Source organism: Neovison vison, chromosome 7, assembly GCF_020171115.1.
Source record: "Neovison vison isolate M4711 chromosome 7, ASM_NN_V1, whole genome shotgun sequence".
Taxonomy (NCBI): Eukaryota; Metazoa; Chordata; class Mammalia; order Carnivora; family Mustelidae; genus Neogale; species Neogale vison.
The window spans coordinates 93311944-93339663 of NC_058097.1; the positions used below are offsets into that span (position 1 = coordinate 93311944).

The following is a 27720-nucleotide window of genomic DNA, read 5'->3' on the forward strand; positions in this document are numbered from 1 at the left end:
AAGCCTCTGCCTTTGGCTCAGGTCATGATCCCAGGGTCCTGGGATGGAGCCCCGCATTGGGCTCTCTACTCAGCAGGGAGCCTGCTTCCCTTCCTCTCTCTGCCTGTCTCTCTGCCTACTTGTGATCTCTGTCAAATTAAAAAAAAAAAATCTTAAAAAAAAAAGAGAGAGAGAGATGCCAGATTAGAAGAAGAAATCTATATTGAGTAAAACAGATAATATCTAGAAGTTTACATGTAGAATATACAAAGAATTCCTAGCCAACAAGAAAATGACAGCAACCCCACTGGAGAAATTCACAAAGGAATAAAGAGTCATTTTAGAGAGAAGGAAGTCCATAAGGTAAACAAGCATATGAAACAAGCATATGAAGAGAACAAGTATGTATTACTACATATTAGTATTAGTAATGGAGAACAAAACCACAATGAGCTATCACTACACCTATTAGGTTAGCAAAAATTGGGAAGCTGGATGGTGCCAATTTTGGTTGAGACATGGAAAACCATGAAGCAGGTGGGAGTCCTGGAGAATAATCTGGTTGTATTTTGTCAGCTTAAATATGTGCAGACATAGTAATTCTACCTCTGGGCATATAACCCACAAAAGCATTCATGTCTATAAAATGATGTGTCAAACTAGTCATCGATACTTTGATTGTGGAGGGAGAAGCAGGAGACAATCTGATTAAGTAAAATGCCGTGTGTGCATTCCATGGGCTTCTGTGAAGACATCAGAAGAGACAGATGGGATGTCTACCCAGCAATGTGGATGGACCTTAAACATGGTGCTGAATGACAAGCTCAGAAATAGTGCAAGTGCTTATAAATCAACATGAATAAAAAAATCTGTGCATGAAAAAAGGACACATTTTGTAAGGACAGGTACAAATGTCTACAAATAAAGGGATTGACATCAACCAGATGAAAACCTGCTTTGACTGGCATGTGATGGAGTTGAGTGGCAACAAGAGAAAGACTAGGCATGGAAGATGTGGGTAGGGAATGAATGAATGAATGAATGAATGAGTGAATGAGTGAATGAAAGAATAAGAAACCCATGGTGATAAAATGCCATGGCTGAAAAGGATTATGAAGGCCCAAATGGAAAGGGGGAAAATAAGGTCTAGTCTGGATGATGGCACATAGTGAGTACAAGCAGATAAATGCTGAATGAAGGAAGGAATGAAGTCTGTCGTAAATCCTTTTTGCAAAGCTAAGGATTCTTTTGCAGTATGAATCAGTGCTCTTTACTGAATTATTTTAGATGTTTTGGTTCTGATATTTGAAAGTTTTTTTAAAAAATATAAGCACACCTCAATTTGAGACATCCAGAGGCATTGAAAGAATGTTTTCTTCAATTTCTTGAAGCATTGCATACACATGGACACCTCCTTCCCTTTTGAACTACATCATGCAGTTTGGATTTGGATTCTCAGCAACCCCAAATGTCTTCCCAACAAATATTGGGTATTTTGACCAAGTCTTGGTTCCCAAAGACCTGCTTCTATGTAGTCATTGATATCCAGAGTCTTTGCTGGAAGCACTGAGCTGGCATCTGGTTCCCGAGCTTCAAAGCTGTCAGAGGCCACAGGGCTTAGAGTTGGGCATGACGGTGGGCCTATCTCCTGACCTTTGTTTTTTACCTGCTGCTGTATAAGATCTGATTTGTCAGTATACCTCTAGATTTGTCTTCTTTCCAGAGGACAGAGAATTATCCCAGATTTTCCATTGATCTGTTCTAGGTTTTAAACATGGCTGACATTTGGCTTTCATTGCCTTCAACTTAACAAGTATCTGTCAGTGTGATTCTTTTAAGCTCTGGGTGGTCTGACAGCCAGCCTATCACCTAAGAGCCCCGTGACATCGGGCCAGTTAAATTTCCTGAGCATTTGTTTCTCTGAACCATATGGACAGAAGTTTCCTCACAGAGTTGTGGTAACTCAATCAGATGATGTAGTCAAGGCTTTACACAATGCTTGGTGCCTAGTAAGTAGTTGTTGCTGCTTCATGGAAATTAATATGCAAGGCCATGAGAAGAGACCAAGATAAATAAGAAAAACTTCTTAATTTCATAAAACTTGGAGAAATAGGACAAAATGCAGAACAATGCGAGGCAGGACCAGTGAGGCTGCATAAAACTTGGAGAAATAGGACAAAATGCAGAACAATGCGAGGCAGGACCAGTGAGGCTGCATATCCTCTTAAGAACCCCGTGAGACATTCAGAGAACTGCTTCTTCATTTTATAAACAAGGAAACAGAGACTCAGAGTTACAGGACTTGGTGAAGAGGACACAGCCAGTGAGTGGCACAGCCTTGCTGGGAACTCACCCCTCCTATGACCGAGCCAGGGTGGATGGGTGTGCCTTGGTTTCTAGTGGACAGAGTTGTGTCAGACAGCTCTGAAGCAGTGGGGGGGGCAGAGCAGCAAGGGGTCCTGCGCTAGGGGGCCAGAGTCAGGGGGTCAGATGATTGGGTCACTGGGGCCTGAGCATGTGGATTCAGACATGCAGTGGCAGAAAGCTTCCAAACTGGGAGGGAGTCTAACCCCCATTTGCTGTAAAGTGGTGAGCTTCACTACTTTTCCTTTGAGAAGCTTTGTGCTAGCAGGTGGTTGGGTACTAGGAAGGAGGCCCTGTTCATATTGTATCATTAAAGAGCACGGGTGTCTCCTCCTCTCTTCCCTGAGTGAGTTGACCTCTTTCTCCATGGGCGTATGGACCGCTGGAACCAGCATCCCCCATATTTAGGCATGATTAAGCTTCGCCATTTTGGTAGTGGCTGGGGTACAAGGGAGGGACTACTGTGTTTGAAAATGGAATAAACAGAAAAGCAGTATTAAAAGAATGAAGAGGTTGTTTAGTGAGGCTTGAAGAAACGACAGGTGTTTCCTCCTGTGTTGAGAACCAGTGACCCCTGGGAATTGCATTTCCTGTTGAGCAGGGCCCATGGCGGACTGAGTCCTGCTGACCTGCCTGTGGTAGAGAAGGCTGAACGGGCACCACAGGAAACCCAGAGATGTCCAGGGGTCTTTTGGGCTCCTCATGAGTGTGGAGGGCCCCAAGACCTGATACGCGTGCTCGCACAGCTCACGCCCACAGACACGCTCACCCTCCCCACGCGCATCACACTGCACTCTGGGGCCATGTCTGGATGGCCAGGGCCTTCTGCGTTGAGCTGTTGTTCGGATCCAGCTGGTTGGCTCCATGAGTCCAGCGGTCTGTAGCCGGGGGCCCTCCGAGGGCGCACACAGTGGGGTGACAGGCAGCCTTGCTGAAGAAAAAGTGCGCCCGTGCCTGAGGTGGGAGGATGTGATGACGCGGTAGCCCCCGCGCAGCGGGAACTCGGGCCTTTAAAAAGCTGAGGAAACAGCCTGTGAGCAAAGCCGTGGCTACACTGGAGGAAAGCACACCCAGGCCTTACATTCAAGAAGCCAAACTGTCTGCTTCAAAGAGAAAAGGCAACATCCTGTCACAGGCCATGCTCTGGCAAAAACGTAAGTGGTTCGGCCGTGGCTGTCAGAGCCCTGTCAGCACAGGTAGGCGCCGGGAGCTCCCCAGCGAGCCTGGGACTTCTCGGAGAGGATGTGGTCATGATGGAGGCCACCGGGGTCTGGGTCCCCAGCCAGGGAGGGGCAGCTCAGGGGTGAGGTGGGCGACGGAGCCCGATGGAGAAACCAACCTGTCAGAGGTGATGCTAAGTTTCCAGGCTGGAGGGGAACGAACGAGTGTTCCAAGGTGGGACAGCTCATCGTGTCTCCGCCGTGAGGCATGAATCACCGTGGGGAGGAAAGGCCAGCTCATGATTCACACAGTGAAAAGCCAAATGTGACACCGGTTTGGGGCCAAGAGGGGGAAGCCGTGGAGACCTTTCCATGACTGGCTTTATTTTTCGCAAACAGCTGCTCTTGAACTCGAGGTGCCACTCCTTGGGCCTGTTTCACTCTGGGTTGCTTGGCTTTCTGCTGAGGGCATGATTTGCTGCTGCAAGTGCCCTGGAAAGTTGGCTTCGCCAGGCATGTCTTGGCTCGCTCCATGGCCCTGCCTCTTGTCATTCTTCTTTGTGCTCTGTGGCAAGGCTGGTGTGTCCCCGTGTAAGGGGGCAGCGGGTTTATCTTTAACCTCCGTGTTTATCCCTGGGGTTGGATGGAACAACCGTGAACTTTATTTTCCATTATGTGGGATCAAACAGAGACTCGTGTTATTAATAATTGAAAGCATACAGTGAGTATCTACAACATTCCTTTCTTGAAATAACAAAGTCAACTCAACAGCCTCACGAGACTCGAACGTTTGGGGGGCTCGGTTCTGTACTTCCTCGAGAATGAAATATTACCAAAAATTTCAAAGGGGCTTAGCTCTTTAAAATGCCTTTTAATGAGTTTATGTACACCCTGCTTCAAGCAAACTTAATGTAAAAAAGAATCTAGATTTACAGAAAAAGATAAATTGGGGAGTGTTTATTTTAGTAAAGGATATTCTCTTGGGGGCCTTCAAGTTCTGAAAATATACTTTCACTGATTAAAACATAACTTACAGCCTCTTTATCACCAACTCATTGTTTCCTTTATTTCTTGTGTAAATTCTCTGGAATTAAGCTTGTTAATATATAATTCCAAGGAGCGATTTCAAAATTTCTCCAACTGTGAAGTCTCTTTGTTTGATACTGGCAAGATGCAATTTTTTTTTTTTTTTCATAAAAAGAGATGAACTTTAATTTGGGCTTGAGAGCTATGGACTCCTTCCAAGAGAATCAGAGATACACTGACACGGGCAGTGCACACGGCTACCTGAAGGAGAGGGGAACAGCAGCCAGCCCCAGGGAAGTTGGGGCTGAAGGCAGATGGGCACTCCTTTCTTTACTGGAAGCTGATGAGAGTCCATATGCCCTTACCCTTAGCGCTGAATAATGGTGGGATTTATGTGAGCTCTTGAGGAACTTTTGCCTTGGTTCCTACTTATTCAGAGCAAGTCACTTTCCTTTTTTATTTTTATTTTTTTTTAAATCTTCAGGTTTCACATGAGTAAAGTGGGGTAAAAATTATACCCATTCCTCAGAGCCACCCTTACCTTGGTAAGCTGAGATGCCTCCACCATGGTATGGATGGCTTTGGTTTCCTTCAGTGTCTGAGATATACCAGCTGCGTCCCTGCCTTCATGAGCTACTGTGTTCCCCACTCTTGGTTATGCACTACATTCTTCCTTCCTTCATTCCTCTGAAGAGAGTAGCAGTTGTTTTGTTTTGTTTTGTTTTGTTTTGTTTTCAAAAGAGATGCTGGAGGCATGTTTCCTGCTCACACCCTGGACGCCAGTCGCGTCCAGCAAATCTCCATCCTTGGGAGACCACGTTGTAAGCTCATCTGTGGAATAAGTGGGGTGAATAGTTCTACACATTCAGATGCACACTGTCAAAATCCTCTTTAATTGTCCTTTGGCACCTCAAAGGAAATTAGGAAAGGGCCCCGGCACTGGACCCATCCCCTTACCCAGGATCCAAGTAAAACCCTTGGTCAGGGGCACTGAGGGGACCTGGGTGCCTGGATCCTGTGGGGAACCAGTAAAAAAGGGAAGCATCGTCAGCCCACTTAGAATCACCTGATGGAAGGGCACAGTTTGAAATCAGACGCCAAGAGTGCTGAAAAGGCACTTTCTTTTTTGAGAAAACACCCTCGGGCCATGATCTGAAATGACTGTACTATGGCGTTCTGGAAAGGGTTAAGAAAACACCCACTTTGTAAATGCTGCCTCCTCCCTACCTGGCCCAGGATCCCTGTTTGTGGACTAAACGTGAACACTGACTTTGATTCAGAGCAGCTCAGACCTGCTGGCACACAGAAGTGGAAATCTGCAAGCCCCATTCATGGTTCTGAGCTTTGCTTCACTGGCCGGCAGATTCTCCTTCTGGGTCCCAGACTTGGTCCTGTAGGCCCTGCGTGGATGTGAAGGCACAGCCACACCAACCAGAGGCCCTTGTTCAGGACAACTTGTCACAGTGCAGTAGGAGCGGCAGGAGCGAGGGTGTGAGACAGGTCTGGGTTTGAAAGCCGGCTCTGCAAGCTCATTCAACCTTTGCTGATTCTGAAAAATCTGCAAAATGGGGGTTTTCATGCCTGCTTTAAGAGGTTTTATTTGGAGCGAAAGTAGGGAATGGGGTAGTGTCATCAAGTCTTTGGAGAGTGGGGAGGGTGCACCTTCCATCGTCCGGCACGTCTCCTGTGCCCATCTAGAGGGATCAGAGTTCTGCTAACTTCCTTCCGGTCTATGCTTTTCCAAACACTTTGATTGGAGCCGTTAAAAAGGCCTGATCAAAATATTCTTGAGTGATAGAATCTTTCAAACGGTGTTCCAAGGGTCTAAATCAGAGGTCTGCAGACCACAGTCTGAGTGCCAAATTGGCCCCATCACCCATTTTTGCAAATAAAATTGTATTGGGACTTGGCCATCTCTCTTTGTTTGAATATTGCCCAGGGCTGGTATTCCTACGTCAGAAGCATTGAGTAGGTGCTACAGAGAATATATATATGGACTACAAAGCCAAGAATATTCACTATCTGGTCTGTTAGAGGAAAAAGTTTGCCGTCCTCTGGGCTAAATGATTTGGGTCATACTTTACCTGCTATTTCCTTAGGTTTCTCTGTATCCTATGCACAGGGCCAACACCAGTGGGAGATAAAACCTGCAGTCCATTGATTAAATGATTTGCATAAAGCCATAATTTGATCTGATGGACTTCTTCTGTAATAGCTATGGAACTGTGTACAATAAACTCAACACATTTCTAACATTTGTTAGAAAATGAATGAATCACACCTTGCTTTTTATTGTTGTTATTTGTGTAAGGGAAAGACGTAATGTGATCATGAAAGGTGGGCTGACTGATTTTCTCTGAATTGGCCACTTGTCTTGATGTCCCGTAGACGTGGCTCCAGTGTGCAGGGAGGGAGGCACGACAGGAACACGAAACAGTTAACTGTTGAACGCTCACAGCACAGATGTGCCTTTGCTCCCAGATGTCAATGGAGTAGAGGTTCCCGGTCTCAAAATTCTCACAAATGTAGAGCTCTGGATCTACTCCAGGGTTCCACTGAATAGCCGATTTCTGTAGGGAAGCTAAAAAACCAGTTAAACCTAAGGAAAACCTGTAATAACCCTGTAATATCTGAAACCCCATCTATTGCAGAAATTCAGGAAAAAGTAATACAGGTTTTGTGGAGCACTGCTCACATTTCTGTTGTGTGTCACAACCTTTGTCCCCTTTGTAAGCATCTTTACTTCTCACCAAGTTTATTTACTGACTCAGTGGTTCTTGCTGGTAAGAACAAGTCAAGTCTAAAGGACAGACACAGACTCATAAGCCCAGAATAAAGTGAAATAAGGGACAAACATCTACCAGGCACACAGATTAGTTGGTAAAAGAGCAGTAATTTTCAAGGTGGACCCTTTACGTCCTTCTCCTTCTATTTGCTAAAGGAAAATGCCAACTTTGTTTTTCTCTTATCTCCGACTTTGTTTTTCTCCACAAGTCAGAGGTTTGGAAATCTTTCTTTCAGTTCATATCTGCAAATCCGTTCTATGGTGAGGAACAAAGAAGAACTAAGGTGGTCTACACTTACTGGCTAAAAATCTGCTCATTTAATTTGTTTAGAAGTTCTGTGGATTTTTGCTTTTAAACCTTTCCGTTACAAAATAAAGGTATGAGGTTCTTTCCCCCAACCCTGACTTCTTTAAGAAGTATATTTTCCTACTATGTCCACCAATTTCTGACTTTGATCCATCCAAAGTTGGCTGATTGATTATCAACGTAAGTTTCACAATTATGAAATAGTTATTGATGTTCTAGTTTTCTCATTTTTGTAGAACAATTGTTCGATACGAGCGGGCCTGCCAGGGATAGAGAGGCCTTTACTGGAATCTTCTTGTCCTGGTTGTATAATGCTACAGACAAAACATTGTTGTTGGAGGCAGGAGATATGGAGTTTACTTTCCAATGTTATTAGGTGCGGGGCTCCCAGCAAACCACCTAGCCACTCTGGGTCTCAGCATCCTGGCTGTAAAAAGGGAATTGCCTTTACGTGGCTAAGAGGCAGGGAGATTGAACTTGACCCAAGTTCTTTTCCAGCTATAACTGCAGAGCTTTCATGAAGGCTTATACAAAATAAATCCAAGTTTCAAACACTAGTCTTTAGTCTAACAGAAAGCATTCCTCCCACTGCACAGAGCAGTGCTTTTCAACCGTGGCGACAGGTCGGAGTCCTCTGAGAAATTTAAAAAATACGAAAGTCCAGGTCCCAACCCAGAGGTTCTCATTTAAGTGCCCTGGGCATTAGATTTTCCAGTCTTCCCAGGCAATCTGAATGAGCAGCCAAGGTGAGAACTACTGACCTAGAAGTTGCAGGGAACGGCTTCTAATATACCTTTGAATGGTTTACCTATGCGCCCAGCCCTTTCTATCCTTTCCATGGGGACAGTCCCAGCTGTGGGGCACGAGCACTCACTTGGCACTCCACAGGGCACCGAGTGATCTGTTGCATCGGTCTAACAGCATTTGGTTGCTAGTGAAGAGACCTGAAACAAGATGGATTTAAACAAGACAGCGGTGCACGTTCTCTCACACCGAAGTCTCCAGTAAGTCGGGCGGGACTGTGTGCAGACTTCTGTCTTTCTGGTCGGCTGTCCTAGGCATGGGGCTCTTGCTCTCCAAGTTGTCTCGCAGCTGCCACTTTAGCTCCAGCCACCACATCCATGTTTTGGACAAGGAAGAAGAAGAGCAAAGAAAGGCAAGGACGTCACACCTCCTGCCACCCCACTACAACTGCCGACACCTAACGGCCGCTTGGATCTACAAGGGAGGTTCGTGTCATTGTGTCGTGGGCACACGGACACCCACCCCCATACTGTGGGGTGCAGTAGTAAGAGAGGTGAGGGCTGATGTGGGGTGCGGCAGCTGCCAGTGTGTACCACACTTGGGATGGATTCTCTCCTTTAATCCTCTCAGAGCTCCACGAGGTAGGTTCTGGGCTAGCTCCATTTCACAGATGGCAAGATGGAAGCTTGAAGATTAGGTTACTAAGTCAGCCTGAATATTGTCTTACAAAGCTGTGCCGTGTCTCTGCTGTGGGCCTTGGCTCACCCCGAGGGGTGGGAGGGTGCTCTGGGTGAAGGCACAGGCCTTCCACGTCAGGTAAAGGAGCGGAAACCCCAAGGTTCTGGGGCCTCCTTCGCAGACTTGGTCTGACACTTCACATTGCTTACTGCAAGGAATAAGGTCTCTGCGTCTATACCTCCTCTACTGGGCTCTTTTGCAGATTTTTCAGCTGTAGTGGGAGGGCATGAAGGTGAGAGAGCAACTAGACTCTTTCCCCCCAAACCCAGCCCATCTGGCAGCCTGAGCTGGGACCCCTCAAGGCTTCTGCCTCTGTGGTGCTTCTTTCCTTCTGAAGCGTCTAGACTTTGGAAGAGTCAGACTATCCCTTCACACATGTGCCCAGGTGTGTGCATGTGAGTGGTGTGGTGTGGAAAGCAACATATAGATAACAGGGGTTTATTTGGAACCATAAAGTGACGGCTCTGTTCTCTCTGTGCCGTTAGTGGTTTAAAGCTTAGCCTCTGGGGGAGGCGGATCCGAGTCTGAATCCTAGACCCAGGCCTCACTGGTCGTATGGTCCGACAAGCCCTTCTGCCCCACTCTGCTGCCACTTCCTAAATATGTAACAGGACCACAGTTCTTAGTTCTTTGCTTCATGGGGCTGTGGTAGGTCCTTACTACTGCTCTTCGCATGAAGTCAAGGCTCAATAATAAATATTAGGTACTATTCTTATTTTCCCGCTCTCTCTCTCTCTCTCTACCTCTGAGAATAACACTTATGCACCTAATTATAGATGGTGATTCGTGTGGCCTCTGAGTTCTGCATTTCTTGTGAAACAGCACCGGCACACATTTCCAGTCTTGTAACTTGTGGTGGGGTTCGTGATTAGGGCTAAGGCTGATGGCTGAGATGGCCATTCTGGGACCAAACCGGGAACTTGGGCCGCCATTTTCTACCATGCCTCATTAGGCAGCAGGCTCATACTGACTGACAAACTGTGTTTGTTTTCTTTTAATTCACAAGATTGGACTTGAGGTTTATAATCTAGCTGTCAGGAGACTGACCCTTGAATTTTGCAAGAAATAGCACAAATGATACTGAAAACTGAAACAGCAATGTGCTGCCTTTCTTAGTAATGGTTTCATTAGTATCACTTTCTGGGAAGCGCCGGCAGCCAAAGAATGATAAACCAGAGTCATTCTCAGGCCAGGTGTTGGGACCAAAAAGGATTTGACCACCCTTAAGAAAAGCTGAATTACTTTTTAATCCTCTAGAAAGACTCTTAGATTTAACAGGAAGATAGGAGTGTGCAAAGATTGCTACCACTTCCCTAGGACTGCTAAATGTTGGGGAGATAGAAAAGAGTTAAAAAAGGGAGGAAGGAGAGTTGAAAGCAGGAGCAAGTTTTAATGCTGGATGAAGGCAACACTGATTCAGGAGAGAAAGACATAGAAGGAAAATCGATCACCCCTTTGTTGTCCCATGCATGTGTGCAATGACCCGATAATGGAATTATTCTTAGTAGAGAAATCAAGCAGTGACATACATTATCTTCAGTGGGAGGAAGGGGAAGATGGAATCAGGGACGGTATCTCGAAGCATATAGCATTGGATATAGACACTCAAGAATAAATGACAGTTAGACTTCTTGCTTAGATTTTGGGAGATGAAGAGGCATGTTAGGACATAACATACGAGCATTGGGAAGGAAACCCAAGGATGTCTAGGCTGGTGTTTACATTTTTTGACACAAATGTCTTTATTCAAGCCAAACCTGCTGTAGAACTCCAATACGAAAATAAAAATGGAGCAGTTTTGGGGGGATTCTGAAGCTCTGATTGCTCACTGACACCCAGACTCCCCTGATTCCTTCTCTTTATTGGCAAGTACTGGTGCCTCCACTGTATTCCAGGGTTTTTAGATCACAGCTTGACAACCGTGACCCAGGCCAGTCCTCTACTCCTTCAGCCAGATCCCTGATAGCCGGTCACAGGTCCTTGGTTTAAATGCTTCTGGGGTCAGGACCACACTCCTGGAGCAAAGTGAGTCACCGTGAAGCATGTCGTATTGGGCTCCATAAAGCTACGAAGCTGTGAAGGTCATGTTTTTAGTCTATTTCAGTATCTTGTGAACAAAGAAAGGGGTATGTTCCTCAAAGATTGACCTGGTGACTCCTTTCCCAGGCTTGCTAGTCTAATAACTTCTTCACAGTCCTTCATAGGGAAATGTCCCCACATCCTGAGACCATTGGTTAGTACCCAGAGACTTGGCAAAAAAGCTCATCTTGATTGGCAGTTTATCTCACATCATGAATCACCTACAAGGGCTGACTTCACTCACATAGTCTATGCCCAGGTCGCCACAAACCTTGGGGCTGGAGCACTTAGATCTGACCCTGAATATAGGCTGGTGCTGGGTCTTCTTCTTCCTCCAAGGAATTGGTACCAGGAAAAGTTGATTTCTTTACTAAGAATCTCTTTGATATGGAAAATCCCAAACTAGATATTGTTTAAATCAAGGAACAAATAAGTGCGTTTCTTCTCCTTCAGCTGCCTGACCATAGGTTTTTCCTGTTCTCGATCAGACTGGCAATTCTAGATTCAGGCTCTGGGTCTTAATCTAATAAGGAAAGATATTCTGTCTCCTCTGCTCAGTGTCCTCACCCTGGTGCTAACTTGCTATAGAATTTGGGTGGGCACCTTAGGGTGGGCTCACCCCCAATAAGGTCTTTTTCTCTTAGTGTAGTCTGTCTCTTTCCCCATTCTGATCCCTGCTGCTCCTGATAAAGGAAAGCCAATGCCCAGTATATCAGCCAGAATTCTGCCTTACTCAGATGGGTGATAAAAATTCCCTCCCTGACTGCCAAAGAGCCTTCCTGTGTATACTGCCTTGTTCCATCCCATATGGGATATGTGCTCCTAGGTTTCTAGGCCTTTGGAGAAGTACCATGACTATGGCCTCAGTCATTGCTCTGTCCCTGTCCTTTGGGAGATACATAAAAGTTCCCTGAGGGGCTACATCTGAGGTCAGGGACAAAGGCATGCCATCTTACTCTGCCTCTCAAAAATCTCTAAGTTGCTCCTACTTGGAGTTGCCCTTTAAAAACTTAACTCTGCCCCAAGCCTACTCCTCTGCTGGCTTCTAAAGAAAGAAGTCCTTCTGCTCAGTTCATGATATCTCTGTAAGACACCAGTGCTAGGATTCTGATGTCTCCTGTCCAGGCTTGTCTTGTTTGCAAATGAGGTCCTTGACTAGTTTCTCTGCACCATCATGGGCCCCCTGTTTCCTAAACATGGCTGTCCTGCTGGTTGGGGACACCAGGCCCAGGCCTGAGGGATGACTTCTAAGAGCACAATGAAAGAAGGCTGAGACAGGCCTTGCTGGTAGCAGAAGGCTCTGGGTTTGCTGATAGGGAATTCAGTATCAGGATATAGCAGAACAAGGGTGAGTTAGAACCCCACCAGGGCTAGCTACTTCTCTGATGAATGATAGGCTGAGATCCTAGGAAATACACCTGTTTGGTGAGTACCTGTTATGTACTAAGTGCTTAACTATGTTAGTTTAAAAAAAAAAATCCTCACGATCATCCTGTGAGATGGATATCATTACTCTCATTTAGTAAACAGGGAAACTGAGGCACATACATGCTAAGCGATTTGCCAGGGGTCACACAGTGATAAGCTACATAGTAGGCTTTCCAAACTAGGTCTGCTTGAGTCCCAACAACATTATACCACTTTTCAATGCCAAGGATTTTAGGGTTCCATTAGATGCTTTTCCCCACTCCCAGTTGAAATAAGTCCACCCTTAGATGGAGGTAGGTTCTTACTTCCCTGAGAACAGTTGTAGCCTGACTCAAATGCTCCTACAAATATGAATCTCAGGAAGTTAGATTTGAGACAGTATAGAACTCCTGGAGACAGCCGATTTCCATCTTGGAATTGGAGTTCCTAGGGCTGGTCTTCCTCTAGTGGGCTAATTGGCCAAGATAGGAAAGGACGAGCTGGTGAAACATCTCTGGGGTTCATTTAGGGTCCCTAGGCTGAGGGTGAACCCTGAACATCCGGGACTGCTTTGTATGTGTTGGGCAAGACTTATATTCATGGTGTGGGTTGAGCCACCCCCAGACCAGACTCCCTGCATTGGGGGTGGAGTGACCGAGCCTCGTGCACTCTCCTCTTTATGAAGCCCCCACAGACTGGGGAACCCCTGCTTGCTACTCATGTAAGTCTCACTGAATCAAGTGGAGGTGGAAACCAGCCCAACCTGCCAGGACGCTTGAGCCATGAGGTAGATAGAGTTCTGTCACAGTTTGTGATTCTAGGTCTGCTGATGCATTTATTTAATTAATGTGTATCTCCCACTTGACTAGACGGTGAGCTCCATGATGGCAGGGACCTGGTTGACTCTCTTAGCCAGTATTTGTTCAGGGCACGTTCTGCCAGGGCTCTCCGAGTCTTGTCCCCTCGTCTGGGAGTCAGTGTATCTCAGATGGGAGATTTTTCTGCTCCGGTGACCCCAGTTTCTGTAAGAGAAGGGCAGATGCAGCTGGTTTCTCAGGTGGACCTATCCACTGTCATTTCAGTCAAAAGTACCAAAAATAAAACTTTGCGGGGAATTGCTCAGGTCTCTCAGTTCTCGTCACTCATGTGAGCAGACTGCTGGTAACCTTCTCAGTGACTTCTTTTTCCTCTCTCGGATGGGAAATGCTATTTCTTGGGGAAACTGGCAGTCAAGGGAGAGGGGATCAGGGTGGTCCAAGCCTGGACTCTGACATGAGGAATGAGGGTCAGAATGGGGCAGGGGACATTTGTTTATTGATCTCTGGGGTTATCCAGAGAAACAAAGGGACTTGCCCAGGCTGGGGTCAGGCAGGCAGTGAGGAACTGAGCTTAGAATCAGAGGTCTTGGGTTTAGCTGATGATACACCTGTTTACGAGTGTGGACTTGGGTAAGCCACTTAACGTCTCTGGGCATCGTGTTCCTCATCGGTGGAAAGGAGGGTGAAGACCTCCCCTGCTGATTTCAGAAGCTGTGGCAAGGCCTCAGACGAAATCATTCATGTCGGTCATAGAAAATTGTGCAAAGCTGAGTTCCTGGGGGTTAAGGTTGTGACCAGGGAAACACGGGGACCTTCAGCGTACATGCATTCACCATGCCCGAGTCTTCACGAAGAAGAGGCAGAACACGGACACTGTCCCCGGGAGTAGAGAGAGGAATACAAGAACCTTGTGTGCCCTGCTCGCTCTGCATGAAGTCTGGAGGGAGGTGGACACATGGTACGGAATGCACTGAGAGCCCCTGGGGAAAAGGCTGTCTCGGCAGCAGTGCCCATGAAGACAGTCTGAAGGCTCTGGTTCTAGTGGCCTTTTGGCTAACCTCACTTGATTAATCCAGGCAATCCTGAGGCTGTGGAGTAGAAACTTGGTGGAGGCAAGTGGGGTATAAGCAAATTGGCTACTTAAGCCCAACATAATCCGAGAGGAGTGTGTGACCACCCTGGGTGGCCATTCCAGGCCGGCTGGGACTTCCCTTAAACAGGGATCACTTGGCTCCTAGACCCTGTGCTCTGGGGCTCTGTGGTTCTAAGACTGAACAAGCCTCTGTGGTCACCCCAGATGTACTTTAGGATCCTCCCCTAGCTCTTCTTTCTCAGGTTGTTCCCTTCAGGCCCACCCAGGTCTGTAGCTCTTCTCTATCCATTCCCAGTGACCACCTGGGATCATGGCAGGTCAGTCACTTGATGGTTCTAATCAAATGATGATTGATCAAATGATGGTTGACACTGAGCTCCTTGGGGCTGACAGGAATGTGCCTCTTAGGATGGGGCCAAAGAGGGGAAATGTCACTACTTTCCCCTTCTCTTCTCTGATCAAACCAGAAAGTCTGGGATCACCCGCCATCTTGGAGCTCTCCTGATGGACATACCAGTCTACATATCAAGACCCCGTGGCTTGTTCCTTTTTGGCTGCCCCAGCAATGTTACAAGCAACATCAAGTTGTAATTCAGTTGAGGTTCCACTTTCTTGTATCTTCTGAGCACCCTCATCTTTTTTTAAGATTTATTTATCTGATAGAGAGAGTGTGCATGCACCAGTGTGCGTGCACAAGAGGGGAGATTAGCAGAGGAGGGAATCTTCAAGCAGACTTCCTGCTGAGCATGGAGATGTCCAGGGGCTCGATCTCAGGACCCATGAGATCACAACACAAACCAAAATTAAGAATCAGACCCTTAACCGACGAGTCACCCAGGCACCATTCCTCTGAACACATTTAAAGGCACTTTTTTGTTGATCTATCTTTTTCCACTCTGCCCTGGGTGTTATCCAGATTGCTAGAATATATGAGTGACGTGGTGATACTTCCTGGCCGCAGAGCCTTTGCAGCTCAGACATTACTGGATGGAAAGCCTGCATTTACATGCATATGAGATCTCTTTGTTGGCCTCCATTAAAAAAAAAAAAAAAAAGTAAACTGCAATCTAGTGTAAATAGGACGGGAGAGCCTTTCTGTAGCGTGTCAAGTCCGGTCTTTGGCCAAAGCCCAAGTTCTTTCTTCCTGTCTGGAAAAAAAATCAGCCATTGTCCACAAATGCAAAGAACAAATTTGAAAACTCTGAGATCTTTAGCAGAAGACAAATGCTCATATCAGTTTTTCAGTTAAGGATGTGGATAATCCTTTGGCCGACCTGAGCTAAACTTTCCCAGGAGCCCTCAACTTTCTTGGGCCGAGAACACAAACAGATTTTACATTAAAGTGAAAAGTGTCAGCAACTTTTATGACTTTGCTTTTAGTTAGAAGCTAGGACAAGTTTGTTAGCCCTAGGCTTGAATTCCTATTGTTCAATTATTTGTTTTTGGTTTTGCTACACATAAAGAGAAAATTATTTGTTTTTCTCCTTAGAGTCGTGGTTTTTTTGTTTGTTTGTTTGTTTGTTTGTTTAAATAATACTGAAGTTTCAGCAGCAAAAGAGAATAGTATTTACTGTGGTTACGTGGAGGAATCCACAGTGTCTCATGTGTCCTTCTGGGCTATAGGAAGGTTTTGTCTTTCAAAATGGTCTTTTGTGGCTTCAGGCTTGAGCTCACCCAGTCAGTTATAAATGGAAATCCTTTTCAGTGAGCTAGATTGTCAAGATGGGTGACATGGGTGCCTCTTCCTGGCTCCCTGAGGAGAGAAATGCAGGTTGTATCCTGAATCCCAACTAGCCTTTAGAGCAGGGATTTTATTTTATTTTATTTTATTTATTTATTTGACAGACAGAGATCACAAGTAGGTGGAGAGGCAGGCAGAGAGAGAGGAAGCAGGCTTCCTTCTAAGCAGAGAGCCCAATGCGGGGCTCGACCCCAGGACTCTGAGATCATGACCTGAACCGGAAGCAGAGGCTTAACTCACTGAGCCACCCAGGTGCCCCTAGAGATCTTAACTGGTGTTCACCTACTGCCGGGCCCTAGTGGTTCATGGGAAATCTGCAAAAGGACAGCGGCTGGGAGAAGGGTCTTCTTTCCAGAGGATCTTGGAGGCTGTTCTAGGTAACACCCATCTGAAGAGGCTCTCTGAAAGCTGCCTGGAGAAGTTACAGTGAAAATGCCCGAGTGTTGGCTCCACTAGGAGCCATTAGGAGGGACATACATCCTTAGCTGAGTAGCTCCCTCACTGTGGTGTGAATGTGGTTTGCATGGGGTCATTAAATAAACAAGTGCCGACAATTTTGCATATGTGCTCGGTGAAATTTGTTATATCTTCTTCAAGGAACTGGAGGGCCATGTTTATTTAAATCAGTAGAATCCATACATTCCCTCAGCTCGGTGCAAAGACGCACAAGCAGAGTGACCAGTTGGCTTGGTCTGTCATGGTCTGTGCTCTCCAGAAGAACAACAGCTGTTGGACTCTTATTTTTGTGATGTGGAGCATGTCTGGGTGTGTGGCAGGGGGAACTGAAATGTCTTCTGCTGACTTTTTATACCTTCAGATTTTTTCGTCGCTCGTTTTGAAAAAGGGAAACCCTCACTGGGGCCAAATTTATAGGTTTTTCTGTAAACGAGTTTTTTTTGTTGTTGTTTTTCACCCAAACTCCACTGGTGACTGACTTCCAGTGGTGGGAAGGTAATGTGGCTGAACTTCTTGCCGTGATAAAGGAGATTCCTAGCAAGACTCACCTTTAGGTGGAAAGACTTCTTCTCAGTGGCGGACACTTGGATGCTCCCGGGAGACTTAATGGCCTTCATACCACAGGAGAAATGGTGAGGAGGCGTCAATCTTGGAGGACATGCTACCTGGTGCTGCAGTTTGATGAGGGGCTGTTAAAACCTCCGGTCAACTCTGCTCTGGGACACTGGGCTTTCATCCTCTCTGCGCGTGTATTACCACTTTGACCTTCTGGTTTATTTTCTTTGCCTCTTATTATTACTTTGAGAAGTTATTTTAAGAATCTTAAATTTTTTCTTTGAAATATTCTAGTTTAGTTTTCTGTAAGCTAGCTCAGCTCAGGGATCCAGAAGCCCCGAGGCAAAGCAATCATCATTTCAGACAAAGTTCTTTTCCTATTCCAAATGTGTATCTGTGGACTGGTGGTGGTAGGGAATACAGTGTTTACTGTAGAATTAGAAACGTTTATTGTTGCTTCCCAAAGGTCGGTGTGCAAGGCACTGATTCCAAGTTTTGGCTTTGCAAATACACTTGGCCATGGGGGTCCTTTGGGAATTGTCCTGAGGCTTCTGATTCCAATGGGTTATGGCCACTTTGCAAAGACACTGTCGGAAGCACCCTCGCTCCGGCCTGCACACTTGCTGTCAGCTGCAGGATTCCCTGACAGTGGGTTGTGCACTCACAGGTGGGGAGGCAGGAGATCCTTGAGAGCTGTGGGAGTTTTGTGACTGCAGCAGGAAGAGGTGGGGACTTAGAAACTAGTCTCCATATGGCTGTTGTGCTGGGCACACCTGTTGACACTGTGGGTTCTGAGGAAGTCCAGACATCAGAGGCCGATACCCTCTGCTTGCAGCACCTCCCCCAAGCCCTCTTTGTTCATTGATTCAAAAACAACAGGAGGCAGGAAGCTGACACTTGACAAGATCCTGGAAATGCCCAGCTGGGCCCTTGGCAGCCGAGTGTTTGATGTGTCCACTTCATGGGAGGGAGTGGGCTCGGGAGTCCTGTGGCCCTTCCCCAGAAGTGTACATGCAAATCAGAGGGGGTTAGCCTCGTACTTGTTTTTGAGCTGGTCTGAGGTGCTTGCCTGTGGGATCGAGCCTTTCTTGTCCCCCAGCTGAATCAGGAGTGTGACCACACTGCGGAGACCCCCATATAACTCTGTTCCTGAGTTTCTCCCAAGTACAGCCTCAGGCTGTGCCCCAATCGCAGGCACACAGCTGGAGTGATTCGGGTGTGAACGAAGCCGATGTGGCTGTGCGCGACTGAGAATGAGTGAGCAGAGTGTGGGAGGGCAGGTCGCCCTGTTCTCTGGGCCATCAGGCCCCACCTGGGTGGGCTCTGGGGCCAACGCTGGGCATCCACGATCAGGAGGGGAAGTGGCACATGTTCCATGTGCAGGGGTGAAGCACCCAGAAAGAGAGTTACAAGGATTCAGAACATGTCATTAAGAAATAGCAGGAAGGATGGCATGTTCATTCAGACTCAACAGGAGACCTGGTATCTGTCTTCAGATGCTGGACAGGGATACTACTACCAACATGAATGATAATACTAGCTCGCATTTATTTAATGCGTCCTCAGTGCAACTCTGTGTTAAGCATTTACTCTAACTGGCACGTACCTTTAGGATCCTCCCTGTGCAGATGAGAAGGCCGCAGACAGATTATGAATGGTGAGCGGCATCAGAAGGCAAATGCAAGGAAGAATGGTGTTTGTTACCATGTGGCAGGTCAAGTCCGCAGAAGGGCTTCCAGATGGTGTCACTCCCCAGAGGAAGGCAGAAGTGGCTAGGGGCAGGGAAAGAAGAGAACCTGTAACATAGGTGGACGTGGCTTTGGGAGCACCTCCTGTGTTATGGCAGTGTTTCCGAGCCACCACTGTGGGACATGAATGAGCGAGGCCCAGGGGTATTAAAAAATCATCTGAGACCTCTCTACCTGTAAGTGACGGCCTGATTTGAATACAGGCTATTTTAGGCTCTCGAGTCCATTGTTAATGCTACTTGTAGGAATACCTGCTCAGAGGTGGTCCTGGGGCTCTCGCCCCAGGCTGGGTCTCTCAGCTCCACATTCTGGCATCCGTGTCCATTTCACGCACCCTCACAACTGTTCCATTGCTGTCTCCCCCAGTAGATGCAAGAGGCATGCAGGCAGGGCCCACTGTGGTGCCATTCAGTAACGTGTTCTCAGTGCCCTAGGATAGTTGAGAGAATGAATGAGTATCGGTAGAGATCCCTTACAATGGGGGAAATCAAGAAGAGGATGGATAATCAATCTATTAGGATGTTAGAGGGGGATTCTTGTATGAGATCGGAGATGAATCATCAGTGGTTCTAACCCAGCAGAGCTTCAGAATCTGAAGGACTTTGAAAATAAAGATTCCGAGGCCACGTCAACATCCCCCAGAATGAGAACTCCCTGGAAGCCTGGGTAACCGCATTGTGCATGCCTTCCCGGTCAGGTCTGCTGCTCGCCCGGGTCAGGAAGCCGCCTTGCACGCATCTGAGTCAGGGGTTCTCTGCATCGTGTTTCTCTAGGGCTCTGCACACCCCCTTTCCCTCCTCCTGCTGCCTGTCTCTGCCTGCTAGGCTTCCAGGTCAGGTTGTGCGTGTGCCTGGAGCATGGCTGGGGGTCTGGTGCTGGGTCAGGCCTGGGTTCTTATCAGCTGGGTATTTACTAAGCAAAGTTCAGCCAGAGCCGCACTGTGGTTCCGGGTTTAATAGGTACCCAGGCTTTCAGGCTTTTGATCAGAGCCCAGGTCCCTGGGGCCCTTATCGCTGGATGATAAGGGACTCCCTGTGTGAGTCCCCTGGGCCAGTGGTACTCACTCTTCTTGGCTGACCCAAGCCTGCCCTTTAAAGGCCCGGGGCCCTAGACTGTGGGCCGTCTGGGTGGGTAGACGGTCACTGCCCAGCCATGACCGCTGCTGGCTTGCTCTCCCTGGCCAGGAGGTACCCTGTTCCGGCCCAGTGCTTTGGCCTCCCAGCTTTGATGACAAAAGGCACAGCGAACCTTCTCACAGCCGCAAGGCTAGACACCTTCTGGTCCCAAGTATGTGGCTCAGCATCGGGTATGTGTCCTCTGGCCTGTGGGCTACAGAGAACCCCAGGAACCAACCACCATAGCCCATTCTAAAGGTCTGGGCACATTCTAAAGGGCAGCACATTTCAAATCACCATCCAACCCGTTAATCAACAAAGACCTTACTGAGATTGCTATGGACATGCTATCTGGGAGGTTATCGAGAAAGAAGGTATAATAGCTCACCTTGACAAGTTCATAATCTAGTTAGGGGCATAAGAAATTTACAACCAAAGGGTTACTCATTATTATACAGCAGACTGCAAACTTATTAAATGCTCACTCTACACCTGATTTTATACTAAACACTTACTATGCTTCCCATTTACTAGGCCAGTGACTCCTTATGACATTCCTTTATGGAAAATCGCAGAGAGGGTTAGTAACTTGATGGAGTCACACAGCTAGAACGTGGCAGGGGCAGACCTCAAGGCCTATACCATAGGGACTCAGAATGTCTGCTCTTAGGCCAGCCTCTAGAGCCCCCTATGCGGACCTCCACATAGGTCTAAGAGGTTGGAGGAGGAAGCCACTTCTGTGGGCAGCCAACCCCCAGGAGGGTTGTGCTAGGTCTTCAGCCAGGACCGGTCAGGAAGCTGAGAAGTGTAAGCAGGAATCCTGACCATGGGAAATCTCAAGTAAAGACGAGGATATGAGGGGCGCCTGGGTGGCTCAGTGGGTTAAGCCTCTGCCTTTGGCTCAGGTCATGATTTCAGGGTCCTGGGATTGAGCCCCACATCAGGTCCTCTACTCAGCAGGGAGTCTGCTTCCCCCTCTCTCTCTGCCTGCCACTCTGCCTACTTGTGATCTCTGTTTATCAGATAAATAAAATCTTAAAAAAAAAAAAAAAAAAAAAAGACGAGGACATGAGACATGCAAGGAACACGAAGAGAAGTCGGGGTTCATGCCCGGCCAGAGTCAGGGTGTATGTAGCACTTCGTGTGCAAACTGATTAGAAAATGGGTTGAGCTAACACAGGCCAGGACTTTCCATTGCACATGAAGTTTGCAGGCCTTAATCAGTGGGATGAAAAGGAGCCATAGAAGGTTTGGGGCAGGAGGAGGGGTGATACTGGGGGAAACTGTCCAGGAAGTCTGGTGGGTCCTCTGTGTTCAGGCACAGCTGAGGGCAGCGGGCGCCCTGGGGTGGGGGTTTGCCCCAGAGGGACATGAGCTCCAGTGACATTGCTTTTCACAGCCACAGCTCCAGAACAAGCCCCAGCCCCGCCCCGGCCATACCAGGGCGTCCGCGTGAAGGAGCCGGTGAAGGAACTGCTCCGGAGGAAACGTGGCCACGCGAGCAGTGGGGCGGCTGTCACACCTACGGCGGTGAGCGGGCCACCGCGGCCAGTGTGTGTGTGCACACGCATGTGCGGCTTCGTGCCCCACAGGGTGGGATGGGAGCGTGTTTCCCTGCGCTATGGGATGCTCTCTGAGGCCAGGCAGCTGACACATTACCATGGCGCAGCTGATGAAGAACAGACCCAGGGTGGAACGGGTCAGGGATCCCCGTAAAAATAGGAAGAAGGGGAGGGGCTGGCTGGCTCAGCGGGGGGCGGGGGGGTTGGGCGGGGAGGAGAACTCCCACAGTTCCAGCCTGAGCTGGTGGCTTCCCACGGTAAGAGGATCCTGCCAGTTCCCTAAGTGCACAGGTTCTTGCTAAATGGAAACACGAATGCCCCGAAGTACGGGGGTGACAGTTGGTGGGTGGGTTTTGCTCCTCGAGGCAAGTTTTCCGAGGAGGGCCGGTTGGAGATAGCTGAGCTGATCCCGTCTTCCCTTCTCCCTCTAGGTGGTGCTGCCCCATCAGCCCCTGGCAACCTACAGCACAGTGGGTAAGCGCTCCCGCAGCCCTGGGGACGCCCCGCAGGCCCGTCCGGGGGACACCTGCACCTCTGCTATTTCCTTCTTCCTGCAGGTCCTTCCTGCCTTGACATGGAGGTCTCTGCTTCCACGGTGACCGAGGAGGGGGCCCTGTGTGCCGGCTGGCTCTCCCAGCCTGCCCCGGCGACCCTCCAACCCCTGGCCCCGTGGACACCCTACACGGAATACGTGTCCCACGAAGCTGTCAGCTGCCCCTACTCGGCAGACATGTACGTGCAGCCCATGTGCCCGAGCTACACGGTGGTGGGGCCGTCCTCCGTGCTAACCTACGCGTCGCAGCCGCTTATCACCAATGTCACGGTACGTCTGACAGGCTCAGGGCTGCACCGACGCAGGCCAAGGGCCCCCATGGGACGCGGGCTGACTTCCTGACCCCAATCATTCCTGCTACTGACCTGCAGGATAATGGGGTCGTCAAGCCCACCCTGTCCTGCAGGGAGGCCAGCTCCTGTTCCCAGTGGCCTACAAGAGCTGCCACAAAGAAAGCTCAGGGCCACCCCGTCGTCCCTCAGGCACTGCAGGGTTGGGGTGTTCTCCAGCTATTCTGCCCTTTATCTCCTCTGCTGCCCCCAAAGCAGCAAGTCTTGGTTAGAAGTTCAAGTTTCAGTGAATGGGGTATCAGGGAGGTGTGCACGGGGCCTTGGACCAGAGTCTGCGTTCTCGTTCTATTCAGGTAGCTTGGGCGGGGGGCGATTGTTCCCTCAGCAATGAGATTTTCCAGGTGAGCTTGAGGCTAAGTAACAGGTGATACAACTTTTCAGAAAACTACTTTTTTTTAAGATTATTTTTAGGGGGACTCCTGGGTGGCTCAGATGCTAAGCGTCTGCCTTCAGCTCAGGTCATGATCACAGGGTCCTGGGATTGAGCCCTGCATTGGGGTCCCTACTTGGCGGGAAGCCTGCTTTTCCTTTTTCCCTCTCCCATTTCCCCTGCTATGTTCCCTCTCTCACTGTGTCCCTCTCTCTCAAATAAATAAATAAAATCTTTGAGAAAAAAAAAAAAGATTTTTAGAGACAGAGAGAGATTGCGCATGTGAGTGGAGGGAAGGGTAGAGGGAGAGAGAGAGTCCTCAAGCAGACTCCTCGCGGAGCACAGAGCTCAGTGGGGCTCGATCTTAGGACCCTGAGGTTAAGACCTGAGCCAAAACTGAGTTGGATGCTCAACCAACTGAGACATCCAGGGACCCCAAAGAAAACTACTGCTGATGAAGTCAGACCCACCCGCAGGACAACGTTTTGAGTGCTGCCTCTAGCTTCAGATTGCCTGGGTTCGTATCACTGTGCTTTCACTTAGGAGCTATGAGACCTGAGACTGAGTGACTTAATTTCTCTGAGCCTTGGTGTCCTCATCAGTGAGTTAGGAATACTAACAAGAGGGCTGATGTCAGGATCAACTGGGATGATACTTATGGAGGACTTAGCATCATCCCTGGCATACAGAAAACATTCCATAAATGTTATTATGATTGGCTAAGGTCAGGCAGCAACATTAACCGAGGGCAGCCTCCAAGTGCCAGATGGGAAAGGAATGAAGAACGCATGAGAGATATTTTTACGTGAGTGGTACCTGTTTGATCAAAGGAATGGGAATCCCCCAAGTGTTGAGAGGAGAAGAGGCCTACAGGTACAGCTGTATCCAGCTTCAGTTCAGGGAAGACTGGGGCAGGCAGACTCAGGAGTAGCTGCAAAGCCCACATTGATGCGGGAGCTTGCTTGGGTTCCCTGCCTCCCACCCATCTCCTTCAAGGGCTCAGCGTCATTCTGACGCTCCTGCCTTTTCATCACCATCCAGGCAAGGGCCCCCAGAAGCCCTCCTACCCCATGCCCCCTGGCTACCCAGTGAACCAGTTGTGGGGCCTACATGATGCTGGTTAGGAAGGAGTGAATTCAACACCTTTCCCAAGCAACTCATTTCCGTATCAGGAGCTGTGGGTGGGGGTGGTAGGCGCCATTTAACTGGTCCCAGTCATTTCAGTCCCAAGGATCTCAAGGATTTCATTATTTATCTTTCATTAGCCCCAACTCCTACTGTGAAAGGCTCTATGTATCTCTATTTATTAAGAAATTATTTATTTGTTTTACTGCTTTGTAAACGAATTCATCAAAGCTGGTTCAAGCTACCAGTCAGCACTCGTGATGAGCAGGAGATAAGACCTTGTGTAGCACTGGGTTGACGGAATTCCATCTCTGAGCCAAGAAACCATGCTGTTGCAGTGACCTGCATGGGTTTATGACTCAAAAGGATTGCCCTGTGCATTTTTGAAGTACTAGAAACAGTAAGGCTTTGTCGGGAGGCTGGAAGGCCTCAGAGATGTTTCCCAGCTCCAGCATTCTCTAGGAAAACACCCTAGAGACTTGCTACTCACACTGCAGCCCGTGGAGCAGCCACACTGGCATCACCAAGAATCTGACTGGACATGCAGAGTCCCAGGCCCTACTCCAGACCTCCTGGACCAAAATCTGCACTGTCACAAGATTCCCAGGAAACTGAAATAAGCTCGTCCCATTAAAGTGAACTCTAATGGTTTGTTCTCAGAACACAGCGGCCACTGGACAGTGGGAACTAGGGGCAGCAGGGGGAGATCTGGGCCTCGCTCACATCATTTCATGCAGGGACCTTCCTTTTCCACCTGCTTCCTCAGCTGTAGGAGACAGCAGGAATCCAGGCCCTGCCTCTCATGCAGGCTTGACCTCAGGTTGCTGCACAGGGGAGAGGCACTATTTGCAGGGCACCTGAGAAGACGGCCCTGGGACAACCAGGGGGTGCCCAGCTCAGAGACAGAGGAGGATGAGGACATGGAAGGTGCTAGAAGCTCTAAGGAAAGTCTTGTCTACTAATGGAGTGGTGCTTCCCCAGCACCCAGGTCTGGCTCAGAGCACAAAGGAGGGGCGTGGAGCTGTGTTGGCCCAGGTGGACTCCAGGATATCAGAACTGCCGTATGGGGCCAGGACTGTCTTTGTGTCTAGGCAGGACAGTGACCACTTTTGGGACACAGCTACTATGCCATAGGACAGGCTCGTTTTCACTGATTTTTAAGATGTACATGTCCCCCCACCCACATTTTAGTATACCTGAAGTTGGGATGGAATGTGTATTCAATAAAATCTGGAAAAGTGTCTCTAATCAGCTCGGCCCTATGGGATCAGTCTTATTCATAACTCTCTTTACAGAGGAGAAAATGGATGCTTGGGGAGGTAGCATGAGTGAGGACGTAGCTAGTGAAGGACAGAGTCAGGGACCCAGCTGAACTCTGTGTGGCTTCTCCCTTGGGGGAGACTCTGAGCGGGTGGAGACAGAGCCCCTGGAGGGAGACAGCAGGCAAGGGGCATGGAGAGACCCCCATGAGGACAAAGACAGTCAAGGATAAGTGGGTTGCCCCACTTTGCTAACCCTCGGTCCTGTGTCTTCTCCGTCACAGACAAGAAGCGCAGCTGCACCCACAGTAGGGCCCCAGCTGGACGGCCCGGAGCACCAGGCACCTCTCACCTATTTCCCGTGGCCTCAGCCCCTGTCCACGACCCTGCAGTACCAGCCTCCGGCCCCAGCCCTGCCTGGGCCCCAGTTCGTACAGCTGCCCATCTCCATCCCTGAGCCAGTCCTTCAGGACATGGAGGACCCCAGGAGAACCATGAATTCCCTGACCATCGACAAGCTGCTTTTGGAGGAAGAGGATGGTGACGCCTATGCACTCAACCACACGCTCTCCGTGGAGGGCTTTTAGGGTATACTCCTGCCTGGGAATCCTGTTTCCTGATGCTGGGATTTAAAACAGGATTCAAAACAGGGAACAGGATTCACATCTGTTTGGAATGGTCACATTATGACAGTACTTGGCACCCCCAACTAGAGTGAGAGACTTTCCCTCCTCCCTCCTTCCCTTCCTTCCTTTCTTCCTTTTCCCTTCCTCTCTCCCTCCATCCCTCCCTTCTATCCTCTCTCATTTCTTTATCCATTTCTGTTTCTTTTGGAGAAGGAATTATAGGGATTTTAGTGATGATATTGATGCCACTGTTGCAAACCTATGACCCAGATGCTTTTTTTTTTGCCTCATTTCATTCACTGGAGCAAGCAGCAGCCTGGCTGAGCTGTCCTCAGGCCTGTGAAGCCCTGTCCTGCCCTCTGTCATTTTGAGATGGAAGGGGTGTCCTATCGTACCTCCATGGGCAGACCCCTGCCAGAGTCCTTGAGCTGTCCATTCCCACAGCTGCTCCTTCGTTTGCGGTTCTCAGGGCCGGCCAGACTTACAGTCTCAGGCAGCAGAGTCTCAAGGTCTGGGGCTCAGGGAGGCTGGGGAGGTAGTGGTCCTGGGAGAAAAGGGAACGTCAAAGTGGGTCAGGGCTGGGTCAAGGGACAGAGGAGGGAGGGGAAGAAGGTGTGTCTATATGGGGGTGGAGGGCAGGGCTGGGTTGGGTTGAAAGAAGAGGCTGAGGACCCATTTAGCCCCAGATTACTGGGTTATTAAGTAGAATAAACTCAACAAAAATATTGGTTTAATGGACAGTTTTGCTGTTCTCCTTGAGGACACCTGCAAGGAAAGCTGGGCTCCTGTAACCAGGATGCACAGGTCTGACTGCCTCCTCCTATGGGCAGACCCTCTGTGGTGCTTGCTGGGCAGGGAGCCAAGACCCACCAAAGCTCAGGGGTGACTGCGTCCTTGCTGCCTCACTGTGCTTCTTGTGTGTCTAAAAAAAACTCCATAAGCCACCGTGATGTGGAGCCAAGGCCTCCTTCCTAAGCACCGTTCTTCCTGGGGCCTTCTAGAGCCTCAGCTGGAAGAACAGCTAGGTTTAATTTAGATTTTTATTGTTTTGCTGGGGAATTGCAGATCTGCAGGTGCTTGGGCACAGGTGTCGCTGGGGGTACAGGGCTGCTGACAGGCACTGTGCTTTGAGATCCGGCACATCCGTCTGCCAATACCAGTGTGAGTGTCAGGCAAACACGCTAGTTGGTGGAGTCCATGTCTAAGTGACAAACTTTTCTCAGAAATGATGGCTTCATGGGCACATTTTCTTTCCCATCTTCAGTAAAAACTCCAGAAAGCTGCCTTTTATTGGATTTTTTTCCTGCTTTGGGATTATTGGGACCCACATTTCTCAGCATCTGCCTTTTAAAATCCTATTACAAATATCTTGACTTGTTTGTATTTGGACTTAATATTTAGATTTAAAAGGTTAAAATTTTCAATACCAAATTTACATCTTTGTTAGTAGTGATGTTGAGTAGACAAAGAAGAGGAGGTCTTAGGCCCATTTCATTTCCTAGAGAAAACACTAGGCAAGATTTTTCAGCTTATTGTTTAAGGGTTTGAGATAACAGAAGCGATCTCCATGAGGGAGTCTCAGCTGGGACAAACTAGCATAGAAATAAAGTACTTTAAGTATTTGCTAAGATTTATACGATGACTTTTTTTTCCTCCTTAGCTTGGGGTACAAGGTCTTGGTTGTAATAGTTTCTCTAGGTTTCTTTCTGGTTTTTCCTGCTAAGATGGAAACATTTTAATAAAGATTCGCTCAGACTTTT

At 48.4% G+C, this 27720-nt stretch overlaps 1 protein-coding gene across 3 annotated transcripts; it reads left to right on the forward strand.

Annotated features, from left to right (window-relative positions):
* Positions 1 to 3165: 3165 nt before the first annotated feature.
* On the forward strand, positions 3166 to 27720 carry POU2AF1 (POU class 2 homeobox associating factor 1). Of its 3 annotated transcripts, none has more exons than XM_044257679.1 (5): positions 3166 to 3497; positions 21515 to 21645; positions 22109 to 22151; positions 22235 to 22500; positions 25619 to 27720. In XM_044257679.1, the coding sequence occupies exons 1-5, from the start codon at positions 3482 to 3484 to the stop codon at positions 25919 to 25921; spliced, it is 759 nt and encodes a 252-aa protein (XP_044113614.1). In that variant the 5' UTR covers positions 3166 to 3481; the 3' UTR covers positions 25922 to 27720. The 3 variants fall into 3 exon arrangements, with proteins under 3 accessions (XP_044113614.1, XP_044113613.1, XP_044113615.1); XM_044257678.1 differs by lacking the exon at positions 3166 to 3497 and adding an exon at positions 8320 to 8850; XM_044257680.1 differs by lacking the exon at positions 3166 to 3497 and adding an exon at positions 20145 to 20306.

What these genes read in the sequence shown, in the direction of transcription:
- POU2AF1 (XM_044257678.1), top strand. Translation starts at nt 8,682, where the DNA reads ATGGGGCTCTTGCTCTCCAAGTTGTCTCGCAGCTGCCACTTTAGCTCC. An exon ending in CGCTTGGATCTACAAGGGAG is followed by an intron (nt 8,851 to 21,514) that starts GTTCGTGTCATT and finishes TGCTTTTCACAG; the next exon opens with CCACAGCTCCAGAACAAGCC. An exon ending in CGCTTATCACCAATGTCACG is followed by an intron (nt 22,501 to 25,618) that starts GTACGTCTGACA and finishes TCTCCGTCACAG; the next exon opens with ACAAGAAGCGCAGCTGCACC.